We start from the raw sequence: 19,038 nt of genomic DNA, 5'->3' as shown, positions 1-19,038 counted from the left end.
ACACTCACCCATCGGCCGCGGCAGGCGCGCCCGGAGGCGCTCGGGCTCGGGCTCGGCTCCGGCCGACGCCGCCTCCGCGCCCGGACATCCGGGCCCCCGCCGCGCCGGCGGCCCCGCCTCCTGGTAACCCGGCAACCGCCAGAAACCCCGCCCCCGAGCTTCCCGGTGACGCCTCCGAAGCGCCGCCCGCCCCGGTGCCGCGCGTCCCGCCTCCCGCGCGCGGCGCGTGTGTGGGCGCCGGGACGGAAGCTCGCCCGGGGCCGGGAGGCCGCGTTCCCGCGCGCAGACGATGGAGGCCGCGCTGGCTGTTCCCCGGCTGCCGCCGCACGACCCGGGGACGCCCGCGCTGTCGGTGGTGGACATGCACACGGGCGGCGAGCCCCTGCGCATCGTGCTGGCGGGGTGTCCGCAGGTGGCCGGCCCCACGCTGCTGGCCAAGCGGCGCTACATGCGCCAGCACCTTGACCACGTGCGGCGACGGCTCATGTTCGAGCCCCGCGGGCACCGGGACATGTACGGGGCCGTGCTGGTGTCCAGCGAGCTGCCCGAAGCGCACCTGGGCGTCCTGTTCCTGCACAACGAGGGCTACAGCTCCATGTGCGGTCACGCCGTGCTGGCGCTGGGCCGCTTCGCGCTGGACTTCGGGCTGGTGCCCGCGCCCCCGCCCGGCGCTCGGGAGACCCGCGTCAACATCCACTGCCCGTGCGGGCTGGTGGCCGCCTTCGTGGAGTGCGAGGGCGGCCGCAGTCGCGGCCCGGTGCGTTTCCACAGCGTCCCGGCTTTCGCGCTGGTCACAGGTAACGCGGACCCTCCCCGCCCCGGCGGGGCCTCAGACCGGGACTCAACTAACTGCACTGCTGGTCTCGGGGCTGGAATCCGTACACCGCAATAACTCGCCCCCCCAAAGCTTTTGCAATTAATGAAAAGGTAATTCTGAATCACTGCAACTACCAGCATCTTATTAACTTGAGAATTTGTGCGGTGCATGCAATTCGATTATCCTGCTGCTCTGCCCACCTGTGGTCTTGAGGCAAACCAGGAATACAGATGCGGGTTTCCTTTCCTCAGCGCCCTGTTCCCCCCTCATCCAGCATTCCTAGAGATTTCACAGTTGGGCAGAGCAAGGTCCGCTAAGGTCAAGCATGATGTTGCACCATCATCAAAAATGTTGTTTTGATTCGCTTTTGCTGTTAATTTCCACAGGCACTTTTTACTCTTGATTACAAGCTTGCTCGGTTTTGACACTTCACATGTTACTAGGGCTCTGTAGGTTAGCCACTAACGGACAGGATATTGGTGGGTACCTTTGTATGACTGTGTGTATACTAGGGATACAAGTAATATTTTATTTCACACAGCTTAATTTCTGAATTGGAGACCCCACTATGCCCTGTTTGTTGATTTAGCCTCACCCCTCACATCTTTCCTGATATATGTGTGAGCAAAGGTTGCATGAAAGTGTCAAGACCTTGGAGAACAGCATCTTTTGGTGCGCAGCTTGCAGTTAACCAGCTAAGCATAGAGCCCCGGCCGTCATCATCCCCCCACCCCCCTTTTCCCCTCCTCACTGCTGCTGCTGCTATGCCCCATATCCTCCCCTGCGGTAGTGTAACTAAGTCAAACCAGGTCTTCTGTAGATAAGACCCTTCCTGTCTCTTCTGTCAGTCTAGACGAAATTTCTCTACTGACCAGGAAAAATATTTCTGCCCTCAGGAAACTCCTTTGCCAACAAATCTTTCGACCTGAGAGTCTAGGTTTCTGTAAAACAAAACCAGAAAGATCTTTCTCCCCTGCCATATGCTTCCCTACCCCACCAGAGGCAGGGAACACTGACCCAGCTTGAATTGGGAAGGAGGAAGAGAGTTTGAAGATGCAAGAAGGGGTAAAGTAGCTTTAAAATTCAGTACTTAATCCTTTGGAAAGAGTCTCAAGATTTCAAACAGATGACCTTCAGGTGAAATTTTGGGTATGTTGGGGACTTAAAATATCCAAATAAAAGCCCTGATACAAAATAATACTACAGAGGTCAGTGCTTCTACAATGAATTTGTTCTGGGTTTTTTCCTACAAAACACTCTCATTAGATGAAAATATATTGATAATTAAGTGTGTATATCTCATATAGGAAAATAACTTTTTTCATTTTGTTTTGACATTATAGCTAGAGAAAACCATTTGTGAACAGGATCCAAAATTCTCACTACTACCCCTTAGTAGTAAAAGAAGGAACCTACATTTGCCTTCACAGTTTTCACACTTTGATATCCCAGGGTTCTCTCTCTCTCTGCCTTTATGATTTTTCCTTGATAATATTCTCAGAGCAGTTAACAAATATGCATGTATGATTTAGGCAAAACGTGACATATAACTTGTGCAAACATCAAGGTAAAAATAGAGAGACGCACTCAGCTAAAGACTTACTCATTTGGGGGATGGGCTTTTGTTTCATTCCCTTTTTATGACAGGATTCAGAAGCTCCCAGCCCTGAAATACACAGAAACAACTGCTGTGAATTTTATTGCTTAAATGCTAAAAACACTCATCTTCAAATCTTTTTTAGATCTCCTGGTGGACGTTCCCAGCTATGGAAAAGTGGTAGTGGACATTGCATATGGTGGTGCATTTTATGCCTTTCTTAGTGCTGAAAAGTTAGGACTGGATGTTTGTTCTGCAAAGACAAGGGACCTTGTGGATGCAGCAAGTGCAGTAACAGAAGCAGTGAAAACTCAGGTCAGTGCAAAAACTGCTGTCCTAACAAACACCCTCCCTCTGTGGCATGGAGGGATATAAATTATAGGCCTATCAGAAAAGTAAATTTCTATATATTTAAATAATTAGTAATACTAAGGATAAGTTAGTGATTTAAATCTTAGGTGCTAAGAGCAAGACCACCTGGGAGTTCTAGCTTTGTAACTTTTATAGCTTTAAATGTATTATAAAACTTCCGTGTGCCTCAGTTTTCCTATCTGGAAGATGGAAATTTTCACAGGGTGCTATAAGTCAATACATACTAAAAACTTGTAGTACTTATCCATAATAAATGTTCAATAAATGATAACTGTTGTTAACTTTGTTAATACAGATATGTAATATAGTTTATGGTTACTTTAATATACAGTAAGTGTATCATAGTATTCCACTAATTTGAAATGCATGTGCTTTGCTAAATGTGGTTATTTGGCAAAAGTTGAAAATAATGAATGTAAAATGCAGTTCACAAAATAAATTTCATAAAATCTGATCAGACTATCTTATTTCACACAGAACGTAACTCTTAATTAGTTAATATTTTCTATATTGCTTAGAGGTTACTTAAGGTAACCTACTTAGAGGTTACTTAACCCTAGTTCTTACTTGGGAAAACTATGTGATAGAATCAGTTTAAGTAATACTTTTAGAATATTCTTTCACTCTAAAACAGCTATCATTTTACTTTGAAATTGGGACCTATAATAAAACTCATATGCACTATTTGCATATTCTAGCCTATGAGAATTTATTATCCTATCCTAAATAAAATATAACTTGTAATAGTGAATGATAAAGTTTATTAATAATTACCTATAGGCCCATTTAACACACTGAGACTTTAACATAATTTATAACTTAAATAACAAAATAATATATTCTATACTCTTGTTCTACAATATAATTTTTCTAGGACTGTTGATACCAATGTACAGAATTATTTTATCATGTTAACTTCAGAAGCTCTGAATTACCATCAATTTTATGTTCCATTAAGCAGACAGCTAGTAGAGCTAGCAATCTGGCATAAAATAATTTCACTTTATTTTTAATGAAATCAAGAAGGAAAGGCATCATTTTCTGAATGAAAGGAATAATTTTGACCTTCTCATTATATTTTGAGCTTTTTATCAAGGTGACAAAGGGTGGATTTTGAGGAAAGAAGGACTCTAAGACAAAATGATCAATAAGGCAACAAAACTACCTTGTGAATTGCTGGTATTTTACACTATTGATGCAGATTTAGGGGAAGGCCATTTGGGGAGGATTGAATATAAATTCATCTTCATTAATTATTCCTTTAGCAAAAATTTACCAAGAATTCATTAGAACAAACCCTACCTTAAAGGAGCTGAGTCTAGTCGGAGAGGCATAACTGTAAAGTGTTTTGTTGTAATGTGCTATGGTGGTGTGTTGTAATGATGGAGTGTGGCATATGGGCATTAAGAGGACAGAGAACAAAGATCTAAGACCCAGGCCTCTTTAACTTGGCTGCAGATGGACTCTTAGGACTTAAGGAACCCAAATCTACTCAATAGCTAAAATGACATGTAGTCGTAATGGAATGTACCAATTGTACGGATATATGAGGAAGTGTGATTACAGTAATCTCAGTCTTTACAAAAATCCAGGAAGAGTTACACTAGGCCTACCAAGAAGAGGAAGAAGCTTTGTGCATTGGGGCCTGGTCATGCTTTAACCTTGACTTGCCTTTAACCTGACAGTGCCTGTTTCTCTGTCAGCAATAGTTTGAAATGGTCAGCAGTTCACAAAGTACTTCTATTGCCTGAATCATCATTTTTCTCAGAGTCTTTCCTCTCAAAGTCCATCCTTGTGTATGGACTTTGTGTATGGACTTGTGTATCTGCTGCTTTTCATGTTACTAGCTGACTTCATCCTTTACAATATTTTTTTTATCCTAGTTCTTTATCTTACCTAATAACTTCTGCATTATAACTTTTGCTTTTCATGGCTTCTCCTAAGTGTCTCTATCAATGGTATTAACTTCAGCTCAAGATACTCATTACCAGATTTCCCCCCATTATTACTTCATGCTCCCAACAGTGGGAATATGATTGTCTTAACTCCTCCTCTTTGAGCCGCCATAGCCAGCCTGTGGATTGCCCTTCCTGGGGTCAGTGCTTCACAGAATGTGTGTGTTTCCATGTGTGTGTGTACAAAATGGCGCTCTTCCTTCGTAGAGATTATGTGCAGAGCAAATGCCTTTGATGTTATTTTTTTTTTTAAGATTTATTTATTTATACAAGCACTGGGGTAGAGTCAGAAGCGTGGGAGGGTGAGAGAATTCACCAGAGCCAGAGGAAAGCAGAGCAGGCAGACTGACGAAGTGCGCTGCTGAGGGGAGCAGCAGGCGGCAGGAGAGGTCTGCGCGCCATGTGGGACCCTTACCCGGTGGCCAGGGGATTGAACCGGCGCTGCAGACTGAGGCTGCGGGCGGCTTCGAAACCCAGCACTCAACTGCTGCGCCACCAGGGAGGCCCAGCAACTGCCTTTGAAAGGCGGGATAGAAGAAGAATCTTAACTTTTCCACGACACTGTTTACTCCTGTAGACAAAGACATATAGTATTTAGTGCTTTGATCCAAAGACTTAATAAAGATGGAAAAGTTACATCTATGAATACCCCATCTACATCATTTATGAAAATAAATGAAAGTATTTGAATCAAAGTATTTATTTTACATGTGGTTGATTTTTTTTTTTGTAATTTACAGTTTAAAATCCATCATCCTGATAGCGAAGATCTTGCCTTTTTATATGGAACTATATTAACAGATGGAAAAGATGCTTATAGTGAGGAACCAACCACCAATATTTGTGTTTTTGCAGATGAACAGGTATTATGTTTGTAATGTTTGCCACAACAGCCAGCCATTATGAACCTAGAGCACTGTGAACACTCTTCATTTATTCTGAGACAGGTGGATAGAAGCCCTACCGGCTCAGGTGTGACAGCCCGAATTGCCTTACAGTATCACAAAGGCCTTCTGGAACTGAACCAGGCCAGAGCCTTTAAAAGCAGTGCAACTGGCTCAGTATTCACAGGAAAGGCTGTGAGGGTGAGTGGTGCCTTTAGCTTATTTGTAAATGTGTTACTTTTGAGGCCAAAGCAGTCTGAGGTGGGTATTAAACAAGGTACTTCACTTGGCTCTTAAAAGTGAATTTAAAGCCGGCCTGTAAAAATCTTCTATCCAGCTGGGATGTTGGTTCTTAAAATGTGGTTTTGGAACCCCAAGAGCCTTTTCATGGCCCCGGTAAGTTCAAAGCTATATTCATAAGCATAGCAAAGCATTACTTCGTTTATGCATTATAGAGTTCTCTAGAGGCTACAAGCTTTCTTATTTCAAATGAACTGATGAACAAGTATATTTAATTCCCAGTACAACAAATATTAATAGATATAATCTACATAAGCAAAAAACTCTTTGAGGCCCTCAAATCTTAAGATATAAATGGCTCCTGATACAAAAATGTTTGGAAACCACTAAATTAGGATATAGAGTTTTTTGTTTCTATTCTATAGGAATGTCTCATGTTATATAATAAAATGAAAGTCCTAAAAAGTTGTAGAGAGTAGAATTTCTGCAATGCAATCAACTTTTAAATGTGGTAATAGAGCTAATAGATGAATCTACATGGGAAATGAAAAGTGAGATCTACTAAATGAAATCTATTATGGGATGACATTTAGTAAATGAATCTATTCACTGAGTCCTTAACATAGCAAACAATCTATCCTAATACAGATTTCTTTTTTCTTTTTCTTTTTAAACATTCATTCATCCATGCACACAAGAACTGGGGTATAGGCCAGAGGTGCAGGGGGTGAGAGGATTCACCAGAGACAGAGCGGGGAACAGAACAGCCAGACCAACTGAAATACACTGCTGAGGGGAGCAGCAGGCAAGCCAGTAGAGGTCTGCTGTGTCATGTGGGCATCCTCCCTGGCTGGGATTGAACTCATGCTTCAGTGGCTGCGGATAGCTCCATAGGCCTCGCCCCAACCCCCCGCACCACCAGGGAGCCCCCCAAATACAGATTTCTATATCCTAGTGAACTCTTTATAAAGTTGGTTTTTGAGTATTCAGTTTTCTTTTAAGTTAGGGGAGTCTTCTATAAGATAGTATTCTTTCGAAATACCAAATCATTTATATTGTCTTCAAGTCTGAGATTAAATATAAAATAATCTACAACATTTATTAATTCACTAGTGTCAATTTTCAAACTAAATATTTAATACATACCATCTGTTAATGTTCACAAGAACCCTGGGAAGTCAGAACTATGACCCTGCTTTTCACAGATGGCAATATGTACGGAGAATGAAAGAGGCTAGGAAGTTTGCCAGAGATCAAACATGAGTAACAGAGATGGGATCTGCATGTGGGTCTCTCCAAGCAGACGCTACACTGTTAAGCACTAATTTATATTGCTATTGCACAAGTTTCAATGGGGCTTCATATTACTGAAGCTTAATAAAAAAATAATAGAATTTGCTGGAGGACCCTAATCTAGTAATTGATATTTTAATCTTAAGATTTTCTTATTTTAAAAAGTTAGAAAAGGGTATTCTATAGTTAAGATTCACTTCTTTATATTTATTAATTGATGTTGCTGGGACAGCTTCACTTGCACCAGTCTTCCTCTCTGTCTGCGCTCTCCCAGGCTCTCTGATGTACTTTCTCAGTCTCTTTTTCTGCCCCTGCTTCCTGGCCATGTCTTGCCATTTTGGGGTCCCTGGCATTTTATCCTTCCCTTCTTTCTCATCTCATTAGTAATTTGATGCTGCTTGGCAATTTCACCCATTTCTGAGGCTTTTTTTAAAAAAAAATTATGCATACAAGAACTGGGGTGTAAGCCAGAGGTGCAGGGGGTGAGAGGATTCACCAGAGACAGAGTGGGGAACAGAACAGGCAGAATGACTGAAATACACTGCTGAGGGGAGCAGCAGGTGAGACAGGAGAGGTATGCTGCGCCATGTGGGTTGCTCCCTGGCCGGCTGGGGATCGCTGTGTCTAACTGTTGTGCCACCAGGGAGGCTTTCCATTTCTGAGGCTTTGACTCTCAACCATACACTGATCCAAATCTTCATCATACTATGCCTATGCCGTGCCTCTGTCCTGAGTCTAAAACAGGTGCTCCCTACTGTCCTCTATACTCATCTTGAAATGACTGTCCCAGGGATACCTCAAACTCTTATTAAAAAGCCTCTTTTCTTCCTCTTGTCTCATTCTCCATCTTGGTTAATAGTAACAGCAGCTTCCCTTCCAAGCTAGAAAGTATAGTTACATTGAACTTATCCCAATGCCTTGCCTCCCACACTCATCAGTCACCTGGCTTGTCAGTTTTACTTGCAAGTCTCTCTGTATTTTGCTCTTCACCATCCTCACTAAAAACTACCCTTGTGACTCTAGACTCAGTGAGCAGATTCACGTTATCTCTTAACAGGTTTCTGGATTTCTAGTCTCTGTCCATTCCAATTATCTCTCACTTTACAGCTAAAGTTACCTAAAATACGGATTTGATCGTCGTCTTAAAAACTTTCCATTGTCTGGAATACTATTCAGCCATATATATTATTTTATATATATATATATATATATATATATATATATATATATATATATATATAAAGATGAAATCCTGCTATTTGCAAGAGCACAGATGGACCTAGAGGGAACTATCTTAGTGAAATAAGCAGACAGAAAGAAAAATCTTGTATGAAAGACAAACATCACTCATATGTGGTATATAGAGAAAACAAACAGGTGAACTAAATAAAACAAAAATAAACCTTTGGACTATAAGCCCATGTATCAGGGGGAGGGGGTGGGTACATCAGGAAAAAGCAAACAATGGCATGGTGAAAGGCAGTATTGAACATTTAGGGGTGAACAAAATGTAGTATAGACACATGTTGTCCTCAGTTACACACATGTGAAATTTATATAATGACATAATACACTGTTATGTCAATTAATTTTTTTTTAATTTACAACATTTCTGAGCATACAAAAACTAAAGTAATTAGTCACTGTCTGTAGGATGAACCTTTCAGTCTCTTTAAATGATAACAATCAGGGATATGACTTTTAGGCCAGATATAATATGAGTGCAGTGTTTTGATATTATGCTCCTTTTCCCTTTTCTCAGGAAGCAAAATGTGGTGATTTTAAAGCTGTTATAGTGGAAGTATCTGGACAAGCCCACTACACAGGCACAGCAAGTTTTGTGGTAGAAGATGATGATCCACTGAAGGATGGGTTCCTTCTCAAGTGACTCCTCTGACTTACTTATAAGGGCTTTCTTTGTAAAGCAATTATTATCCATAAGTAATTTTTCTCTAAATTATGTGAAAAATTGTATTCCAGTTGTACATGTGAGACAACCTCCATTCTTTCTAAATATCACTAAAAATGACACACTTTCAGAATGTTTTTCTAGTTACTGAAATATCAGGTACAATTAAAACTTCAATTATTACTTTAAAAATATATGATTATGGGGATTACTATTGATATATATTTTAAATGTTCATTGAATAATGGCTTAAATTGTAGCTCTTACAATGACTCTTTCAGATTTATTATTGTATTCTTCCAGCTTTTCAGTAAAATAATGCCCTGTTTTTAAGCAGCAGGCAAGGGAGATGAATTAATCTAAGGTACTTATCATCAAATTTCTCAAGTCACATTATTTTGAAAAAAATATAGTTAAAAGGTTACATTTTATAACATTTTACAATGTGCACTACTTTAATAAAGGGCACCATGAAATGCATGTGATTATTCTACGGTTCTCAAGAGTGGGGAAAATTTTATCACTGGCATTGTTTAGAATTGCTAGTGTGGGGTTATAATAAATAAGCAGACTGACTTTTTGTTGGTTTTATTATTATTTTAAAATTCTCTACAGACAGTACACCCCTTATCAAATGTACCCAGGAAGACCTCCGTCTGCCCTGCCCATGGTGTGCCACTGTTTCTATCCCGTCTTTCTACCTAGCAGGGAAATGCAAGTCAGGCATGTTAAATAATTCTCCTGAGCCACATTAGAGGCTATAAATCTAGGACTTTTAGCTCCAACTTCAGTTTTTTCCTATGTACTTCCTTCAGAGGGGATAGTAGAACTTAGCCTAGTATTTAATCAAAATATTTTATTTCTTGAATGTTAAGAAATAGGTATTTCTTTAATCTTCCTAAATTCTAATCCCTACCAGAGCCAACCCTTACAATAACACTCATTCCTTCTGTACTTCCCCTTGGAGTGAAAAACACTGGAGCCCCTGCTCTTCTTACCTCCAGTGTTTCTAATCAGTCACAAAGCCCTGTTGATTCTGCATTCTAAATATTACATCTATACCTTCCCATCTTGGTAAAGGTCTTGGCTCACCAATTAATCTCTCTCCTTTCCTGGTTCCTTACTCTATGCTCATTAGAAATAAATGACAGACATCTCATTGGCCTGCCTCTGTTAGCTTGCTATCACCCCTATTCCCTTCCCTTTCTACTCATGCTTCTAGAGTCCTGACTCTCTGCTCATTGGGTACATTCTTCTCATCTTCTATTTGCCATTCAACTGTTACAATCTGGTTTCTACCTTCTTGCACATTTGCAACTGTGCTAGATCTAACCGCCAGGTCTAATGGCCATCCCAGGGCTTATGCAATCCATGGTGGACACTGCTGCCTGCTCCTGGCAGGCAGGTGTGATACACTTTAGAACAAGAACCTCTACTCCCTTGGTGCTGAACTCAGTCATAGAGCCACTCACTGAGGCTCCCAAAGCCACTAGGTTAGTACCTAGTCCCTAGTCCTGCCCAGGGCTGCAATCGGACCCAGGTCCATCCCTTTCACAGTAAACTTGCAATGTGTTTTGCTCCAAGTCCTCTAGACTTTATAAGTATTGGGACACCTTCTCTTCAGCCCTCCCAACCCATAAATTCCATGCCATCCCTCCTTAGGATAATGCCTCTCATACTTCAATGTGGGTGTGAACCACATGGGAATCTTAAAATGCAGATTCTCATTAGGCATTGAAGGGGTCACCTCTAACAAGCTCGAGGTGATGGTGATGCTGCAGCCACTGGTGGGAGAACTGCAGTTGAGTAGCAAAACCAGTGTCCTTTAATTACCCTTTTGGGCCCAGACTTTACAGGTAAGTCTCCCTAACCCAGAAACTTCTCCTTTTAGCTCTGAAATACATGAGAAGCCTGCTCTCCCAGGGGTCAAGGATAGAGCTGACCTCAAGATAACAAACATGAGAAGAGGCTGAGGAAATTCCCTTAGCCTCCTTTCCAAAAAGCACAACAAAACAAAAGCATAAGACAGCCGAGTTTTCAATTGGCCAGTGTGCCTCTCATAGATCACTCATTTGCCCTCCCTTTCTCCCTTTACCTGCTTAATTTTTGCTGTTTCCAGCATCTCCTCCATGCTCTCCTCTCATCACTCCACACCTGTTGTCATATTTGTGCCCATGGTTTCTCACTGTAGAGGCTGACAATTCCCAAATCTCTAAATCCTGAGGTCAGAGCCTGCAGGTCCACTAATTAATGCAGATCCACTAATTAATGGACAAACAAAACTCATCTCCTTCACTGACTGTGCCCTCCTTCAGCATTCCCTAACTTGATTGATGCATGGGACCACCATCCACAAAGCTAGGAACATGGAATTTATCCTCGTCTCCTTACAGCCATCCTGTTGATGCTCCTGAGTGAACGTGCGTAGATTTGGCCGGCATCATTCCTTTCCCCTTTATTTCCGCCAACAAAACTCACCTTTTCCTTTGGGAAACTACCCAAATCCTACATGTAGCCTTGCTGGGACTGTCAGGAAAGGGGTACACCAATCAGACACCCTCTTCCAGAATCTGACATCTTGAGAGCAATGACACAAGGCCTGAAAAAATGGTCATAGTAGACTTATTCTGCTAGTGCCCTCAAAAGATTGTCCTCGGTTAGTGTCTCCTACCTCTACCAGCTAACCTGCCTAACTGCTCATTTCTGAGACTTGTTAGAGTACTCTTTTGTAATTTGGATTCCTCCCGTCCAGTGAATTCCTTTTTTGCTTAAGTGAGATAGGGCCCTCACAGTTTGTGTTGCTTATATACAAAGACCTTAATCCATGTACTACCTCTTAAAATCTCTTCTTCGCTGTAAATGCCTTAGTTCTGACTCTTTCCTCTCCCCTGGGCTATTATATTGCCTTTTCTTAACTGTTCACTCCATTTCCAGATTTTCTTCCTACAGTCACTCAAAAAATATTTGGGGTGTGTGTGTGTGTGTGTGTGTGTGTGTGTGTGTGTGTAGCAGTTTTCCAGAGTGCCGAGTGCTAGGGATATAACAAAAGGCACACATGGAAAGCAGGTAACACCTAATCACAAAGACACAGTTATAGACAATAGCAATGCTACAAGTCAAGGCTTCCCTGGAGAGTCTAACACTCATATGGAAATGGGAAGGCGAGGTAAATGGGGAGCATGGGGTGATTGGGAAATGTCCCCAAATGAGGCTAGAGGAAGCAGATGTTAAATCATGCAGTTCCTTTTAGGAAATATTAAGGATTAGGGTCCTTAACATGCAGAAAACCAAAGGAGGGGTTTAAGTAAGTTGATGGCGTGATCAAATATACTTTGTTTGAAAATGCTTTCTGCCTACAGTGCATAATGTGGGCTGGATGTGGGGAGGCCAACGAGGATGTGACAGAAGCAGTCTAAAGAAGTAAGGATGAGAGCTACATTTCAGGTGGTAGATGAAATGATGGAGGAATGGATGGATATAAAGATATTTAACAAGTAAAATCCCCAGGTCTTGGTGATAGATGGGACATGGGCTGATAGTGAGGAATAGGGATTTATCTAGAGAGAATCTTGGTTTTGGCTTGTGAGCTGGGTGGACGGTTATCATTTTCTGAGATACAGAATGTTAAGGATCAAAGTTTTCAGAAAAAGTGGCAAGAAGACAGTGAACTCCACTTTGGTCATGTTGAGTTTGAAGTGCTTTTGCACAGCAAGGAGGGATGCCAAGTAGCAGGATCTGTGGGTTGAGACCAGAGATATAACTTGGAGTTATAAATGTGCAATTTTTAAAGCCCTGCCTGCGAGTGAGATGAGAGGATGTCCAGAGGAGCCAAGTACTAAGCCATGCGAGACTCCAGCATTTAAAGGTAAGTAGAAGAAGGTGAACTAACAGAGGACGCTCAGCCAAACTAGGAGGAAAGCCTGGAGCATGTGAGGTCATTCTTACCTTTCTGAGCCATATCTGGTCATCGCTTGCTCTTGTTGAAACTGCTTCGATGGCTAGTCTTTCCCATGAAGTTCAATCTCCATAACATGGTGTACGAGGCCTTTATAAGAGAGCCCAAATCATCATTTATCCTTTATTCTCCCCTTCACTCACTACCCCTGCCCTTGTATCCTAGGAAACAAATACACCAAAAAATTACCTGGCTCAAGATGCCAATAATGCTGAGGCTGAGAAACCCAGTCTTAGTTCACCACCTTACATGAACTTCCATTTATGTTCTAAGTTTCCAGTAGGCTATTTTATTCACTGAAATAAGAACCAAAGCACTAATATCATTGATTCTAAGACCTGAAAGTGTACTAAACATCTTTTAGAGCAATATTTCTCAAATGGACCCCACCCTTGGAGTTTCAGATTCAGTAGGGCCCAAGACTCTGCATTTCTAACAAGTTTCTAGGTGATACTTACACTCTGGTCTAGGGTCCACGGTTTGTGAACCACTGCTGCAGAGTACCCGAGGGTTTACCACACTTGCCGCCATTCGAGGTCATACACAGAAATTTGACATGCAGCTTCCCTGGGCAGCCAGGACCTTCCCATACCTGGAGCTGAAGCTGTAGTGACTGCTCATTTGGTAGCACCTTAGACTTATGGCACACTGTAGGGTAAATGATTGTCAGGCTTTTCTGCCCACCCACCATTAGGATTGATGATGGAGACCTGCAGTCCTGAATGCATGTCTGATGGCGGGCACCTGGAGTGGGGTGTGGGCATACGTAGGTGGGTACACCTGGGCTAAGCTGGGCCTATAAGGGTGGTGTCACGGGGATGCCAAGAGAACAAGCAGGGAAATGGAACAAGCAAAAGAGAGAACGAGACCACGAGAGAACACTGGAGAGCCTGGAAAGAGTGAAGATTCTACCAGGAGGCTGGTAGGCATGTGTGAGTGCTGCTCACTGCCCTCTGCCCCCCTCCGCCCCTGCACCCCTGCCTGCCGTATACCTGGTAATAATCCCAATAAAAGCCTGAAAAAGCCACTGAGGGGTCCAGGACTCCTCCTTCACCCGTCTGCTTGGATCATAGAGAACCTGCTCTGTGCCCTTCCTGCCGCCACACACACTATCTTCCAGAACGCTGATGAAGCCTGCCAGGAAGGCAGGGAACCAATCCCTCTCCTTTACCCGCCTCACACATGCCTGAGCCACTTGCCCTGAGGTTCAGGTCATTGGAAAGGTGACATCCTGTCTCCAAGACCTGTAACCTAGCTCTCCAAAAGTGAGGTTTACATTCACCATGCCATGCTCAGAAACCCTGGGAGTCACCAGCGCAGCTGCATTTTAATGAGCTCACCACATCACTGGTTCTCAAAGTCTGATCCTCAGACCAGCAACTTCGTCATCACCAGGAACTTGCTAGACATGCAAACTCTCCAACCGCCCCCCCCCCTCACCCCCAGGTGAATCTGAAGCTCTGGGGTTGGGACTAGTCACCTGTTTTGACAAGTCCTCTAGGTGATTCCGTTGCACGCTTAAGTTTGACAACACCTGGTTTAAATTATTCTGCCCCTCAAGCTAAAGATCTCCAGATTTGGGGTTTCACCTCAGTTCCAAGATTCCTTTCCTACCTCACATTGCCACAAACACCCACAGGAAGCAAAGCGTCCCCCACCCCCACGCCCAAGACCTTGCAAGATTTCCACATCCAGAGAGGGCTCGGGTGAACCCTTGCTGAATTTTGTATTTGCAGGTGGGCCGTTCCGCTTACCTGGAGGGACAGCGGTGCCAGAGGCGGTCGGCCTGACCCTCCCTGAAGCGCAGGCCCGGGGCTGGGTGACCCGGGGAAGATGTGCTGTCGTGGACCGGCGTTCTGGAGGGTACCGGGCGGGCGGCCCGCCCCGCGCTCGTGCGTAAACACGCGGTTGCCCCGGCAACGCCTGGAGCCCACGTCCAAGGTTCCGCAGGTCCCCGGCGACGGCCACCCTGGGGCCGAGCCCTCCCCGCGGCCGTGGCCTCTCGCCCCGCGCCGCAGCCGCTGTCTGGCTCGCGGCCGCCGCCGGGTGCGGGATGAGCAGCCCCGCGGCCGCCGCGGGGCCCCATGGAGGAGCAGCCGCCGGGGCGCCCGCCGGGGAGCGCGGCCTGGTGGGGCAGCCCACACCCCGGCGCCCCCTCGGCGGCCGGCGCGCCTGGCGGGACTTTGTCTGCGGCGACGGCGGCGGCCGCGCTGGCTCTCAGCTCCGGGGCGGCCGCGGCGCTGGGGAACCGGAGCGACGCGGGCGGGGGCGCCTCGGCGGGCGGCGCGCGCGGGGCGGCGGGGCCGGCGGGGCCGGCGGGGAGGCCGCTGCTGTGGCCCGGGGCGGCGGAGGCCGCGCAGGCGCTGGTGCTGCTGCTCATCTTCCTGCTGTCTAGCCTGGGCAACTGCGCCGTGCTGGGGGCGATCGCGACGCACCGGCCGCTGCGCACCGTCACCAACGCCTTCCTCCTGTCCCGGTCCCTGTCGGACCTGCTCACGGCGCTGCTCTGCCTGCCCGCCGCCTTCCTGGACCTCCTCACGCCGCCCGCGGGCTCGGCGCCAGCGCCCTGGCGCGGCTTCTGCGCCGCCAGCCGCTTCTTCAGCTCGTGCTTCGGCATCGTGTCCACGCTGAGCGTGGCGCTCGTCTCGCTGGACCGCTACTGCGCCATCGTCCGGCCGCCGCGGGACAAGATCGGCCGCCGCCGCGCGCGGCAGCTGCTGGCCGGCGCCTGGCTCGCGGCCCTGGGCTTCTCCCTGCCCGGGGAGCTGCTCCGCACGCCCCGCGAGCCCGCGGCGCTGCAGAGCTTCCACGGCTGCCTGTACCGCACCTCCCCGGACCCCGCGCAGCTGGGGGCGGCCTACAGCGTGGGGCTGGTGGTGGCCTGCTACCTGCTGCCCTTCCTGCTCATGTGCTTCTGCCACTACCACATCTGCAAGGCCGTGCGCCTGTGCGACGTGCGCGTGCGGCCCGTGACCACCTATGCGCGCGTGCTGCGCTTCTTCAGCGAGGTGCGCACGGCCACCACCGTGCTCGTCATGATCGTCTTCGTCTTCTGCTGCTGGGGGCCCTACTGCTTGCTCGTGCTGCTGGCCGCGGCCCGGCAGGCTCAGGCCACGCAGGCCCCCTCGCTCCTCAACGTGGTGGCTGTTTGGCTGACTTGGGCCAATGGAGCCATCAACCCTGTCATCTACGCCATCCGCAACCCCAACATTTCCATGCTCCTGGGGCGCGGCCGGGAAGAGGGCTACCGGACTAGAAATGTGGACAGTTTGCTACCCAACCAGGGCCTGGGCCTGCAGAACAGAAGCCGCAATCGCCTTCGAAACTGCTATGCCAACAGACTGGGGGCCTGCAGCAGGATGTCCTCTTCCAACCCGGCCCGCGGAGCAGGAGGGGACGTGGCCATGTGGGCTCGGAAAAATCCAGTTGTGCTTTTCTGTCGGGAGGGGCCGCCAGAACCTGTGACAGCAGTGGCCAAACAGGCTGAATCTGAAGCTGGGGATACCAGTCTCTAGGAAGGGTTGGGATGCACAGCCTGTGAAGGCCAATTTTCACCTGCTTTGTTTTGTAATGCCGAATTCTGGGGGAGAATCGTGTATTTCATAAAGACAAACAGTTTAAAATGAGACGGAGGGGGGAGGCTTACCACTTCCTCCAAGCAACATAGAAGGTGAAAGTGCCAAAAGGAATGTAAAATGCAAAAATTAAAGCAATCTTGACCACACAACCAAGCATTGTGAGCTGTAAGTGCCAAAAATGCCAAAAATAAAATTCACAATTACTGAAAAACTCATATTACAGAAATCACTGTGGAAAAAAAAAATTAACGGAATGCAGCCAGTGTTTGTTTAACACATGGAGTTTCCAAAAAAAAAAAAAAAGAGAGACCCTCAAATCGCTTGACTGCCTCTCTAACTCACCAGCATACAAAAAACTTTCTAGAATTTACTCCTCTGACACTTGTTTTGGGTGCTTAGATTGGGAGCAGGAAATTCTTTTATTTTTTAATCCTTGTGCCTCCTTGTCCCTTCTCCTCCCCCTTCCATCTTAACCTCAGAGCCTTGGAAGGTGTTTTATGTCCACCAGTGTTTTTAAGTGTTCTCACATTATCCAATTGTCAGGAGTAGAAAATTCTTATTCATTAGCACTGGTGAAATTTTCCCACCCCGCCAATAATCTGAGAAATTTAAAATTCATATCTCACTTAAAACCATTATAGGATACGAAAGGTGGCTTATTACTAGATAAAATTCAATTGTCTGCAGGGCAAATAGAAACATGAACTAAAGACATGTAACTGTTTTAAAAAATAATGTGCCCCATCCAACTCCGAAAATTATCTGCCCATTCCACCCCCAAAATTATGTGCCTTGACAAAATTTGAAGCTTTACTTTTATGCTAATCTGCTATTTTTATTTCTGATAATTTGGGGGTTGCATCTCTTAAATGTTTTCACATTAAAATAACTTTCATTGTAGAAAATCTTTGACTTTTGGATTCAACCAAAAAATGTAGTTTGAAGTCAAGTTAATTGACTCAGGTAAGTGATAGTATACACACACACACACACACACACACACACACACAATGAGAGTTGAGAAAGTAACAAGATTGGCTTTACTGTATGGCATTTAACTAGCTGAAGATTATTCCAGAGAGAAAGTCTAAAAATGTGTTATTCTAATATGTTCAGAAGTGGCTACATTCTTGGAGTAACACAGAGCTTTCAAAGAAGATCATACTCTCCTATGTTTGGAAATGGGTACACATGTTTTTGAAAAAATGATCCACTACTTTATAGACAAGACTTGTTTAAAATAATGTAATATTTATTAAAAATGGAGAATAGGTGGGGGGTTATTCAGTATAATAGTATATTAACAACTTGAGCATGAAGTCAGAAGGGAAGTTCAGTCAAGTGGAAATGTCTTCAGAAATATGTAAAACAAAGATGCTTTTAAAAATTCAAAAGCACAACTTGGGATTTTTGGAATGTGTGAAATTCTCACATTAAATGTCACTACACACTCAGAATTTTAAAAGGCATTTTTGTGTTTTTTCTCTCTTTCTTTCCTCCATCTTGCCCCTCTTCTCGTCAACATTTTGCATTCTTAATTGAATGTGTTTCAAACTGGATCTGAAACAACATCAGCTATCATATACAAACTTCAATAAGAAACAGCCACGTATTTTTTTCTCCTGCAACATTTTAAAATATTTATTAGTATCTATTTTTTTGTGTGTATATATGACAGATGGGCATATGTCATTATTTTGTAATCAAAGATGGAATATATAATTCATATCAGCTGAAGGGAAGTTTTCCCTTCCTCAAGACATTATCACAATCAGAAGTTTATAAATTACCTGTATATCTCTTGCTCCACTCAGTGCACTACAAAGTAAATGAGATAACCTCTCCTTTTTAGCACTTATAGCTACAGACAACGCAGCGTAACTAACATTTAACAGGTGTCTACATTATTCACTTTTGAAAGTAAAAAAAAAAAGTACATTTTGGGCATTGCAAGAAAATGAAAGTCATGTCTGACATTTAGGGAGAAGCGATAAAAGTCTTGCAATTATGAAAGGTCTATAGAATATGAATTTAGCAACTGAATAAAGGGCAGAAAGAGAAAGCTCTTAGGAAAAGGATGCAAGAATGTTTCAAAACAGGATATTCCCTGAGAAAAAAAATACTGGAGGAAGATATTTAAAAAGAAACATGCTATGGAATAAAACTGCCTGAAGAGTGAAGGGAAAATGAGCGATTGAAGTGACAAAATGGTGGCATTCAGGACTAAGGCAAGGATGAAATTCCTGCCCTAGTTCTTCAGTGGTAGAAAGTTTTAGGAAAGGCATGGCTTGGGGAAGGGACCATTCTGTTAGTGACTGCTGGCAAGAATGGGAAGAAAAGAGAGAACATTACTAATACATTACTGCGTTACTGAACAACTTGCAGCAGTGTGTTTGCTTCTAATTTGAGGCTACACAACTTGTCAGTGATAGAACTGC

General features: G+C 44.7%; 3 protein-coding genes across 8 annotated transcripts in view; 2 read left to right on the top strand and 1 right to left on the bottom strand.

Annotated features, from left to right (window-relative positions):
• LOC119239144 (JNK1/MAPK8-associated membrane protein-like) overlaps window positions 1-14,901 on the bottom strand; it is a 29,570-nt gene extending 14,669 nt beyond the window's left edge. For 2 of the 6 annotated variants that reach the window (XM_054690782.1, XM_054690781.1), the window contains exons 1-3: window positions 14,777-14,901; window positions 13,013-13,112; window positions 2,421-2,483 (exon numbers count right to left, since the gene is read on the bottom strand). In XM_054690782.1, the coding sequence (XP_054546757.1) occupies window positions 2,421-2,483; window positions 13,013-13,025 (76 nt within the window). In that variant the 5' untranslated portion in view covers window positions 13,026-13,112; window positions 14,777-14,901. Of the gene's footprint in view, window positions 1-8; window positions 51-2,420; window positions 2,484-13,012; window positions 13,113-13,211; window positions 13,319-14,776 lie in introns of those variants that run through there. The other 4 variants (XM_037503444.2, XM_054690783.1, XM_037503445.2 and 1 more) reach the window with 3 other exon arrangements.
• Window positions 202-9,638, top strand: L3HYPDH (trans-L-3-hydroxyproline dehydratase). Its single transcript, XM_037503442.2, has 5 exons — window positions 202-797; window positions 2,560-2,729; window positions 5,482-5,604; window positions 5,689-5,826; window positions 8,921-9,638. The coding sequence occupies exons 1-5, from the start codon at window positions 290-292 to the stop codon at window positions 9,044-9,046; spliced, it is 1,065 nt and encodes a 354-aa protein (XP_037359339.1). The 5' UTR covers window positions 202-289; the 3' UTR covers window positions 9,047-9,638.
• Window positions 14,902-15,106: 205 nt separating the features above from the next.
• GPR135 (G protein-coupled receptor 135) lies at window positions 15,107-18,038 on the top strand. The gene has a single exon (XM_037501975.2). The coding sequence runs from the start codon at window positions 15,107-15,109 to the stop codon at window positions 16,535-16,537; it is 1,431 nt and encodes a 476-aa protein (XP_037357872.1). The 3' UTR covers window positions 16,538-18,038.
• The last annotated feature ends 1,000 nt before the right edge of the window (window positions 18,039-19,038 follow it).

Source organism: Talpa occidentalis, unplaced genomic scaffold, assembly GCF_014898055.3.
Source record: "Talpa occidentalis isolate TD23 unplaced genomic scaffold, MPIMG_talOcc4v2.1 talOcc4.11, whole genome shotgun sequence".
NCBI classification, from domain to species: Eukaryota; Metazoa; Chordata; class Mammalia; order Eulipotyphla; family Talpidae; genus Talpa; species Talpa occidentalis.
The sequence above is the reverse complement of the archived record's forward strand: the minus strand, read 5'-3'. Positions and strand labels throughout refer to the sequence as shown.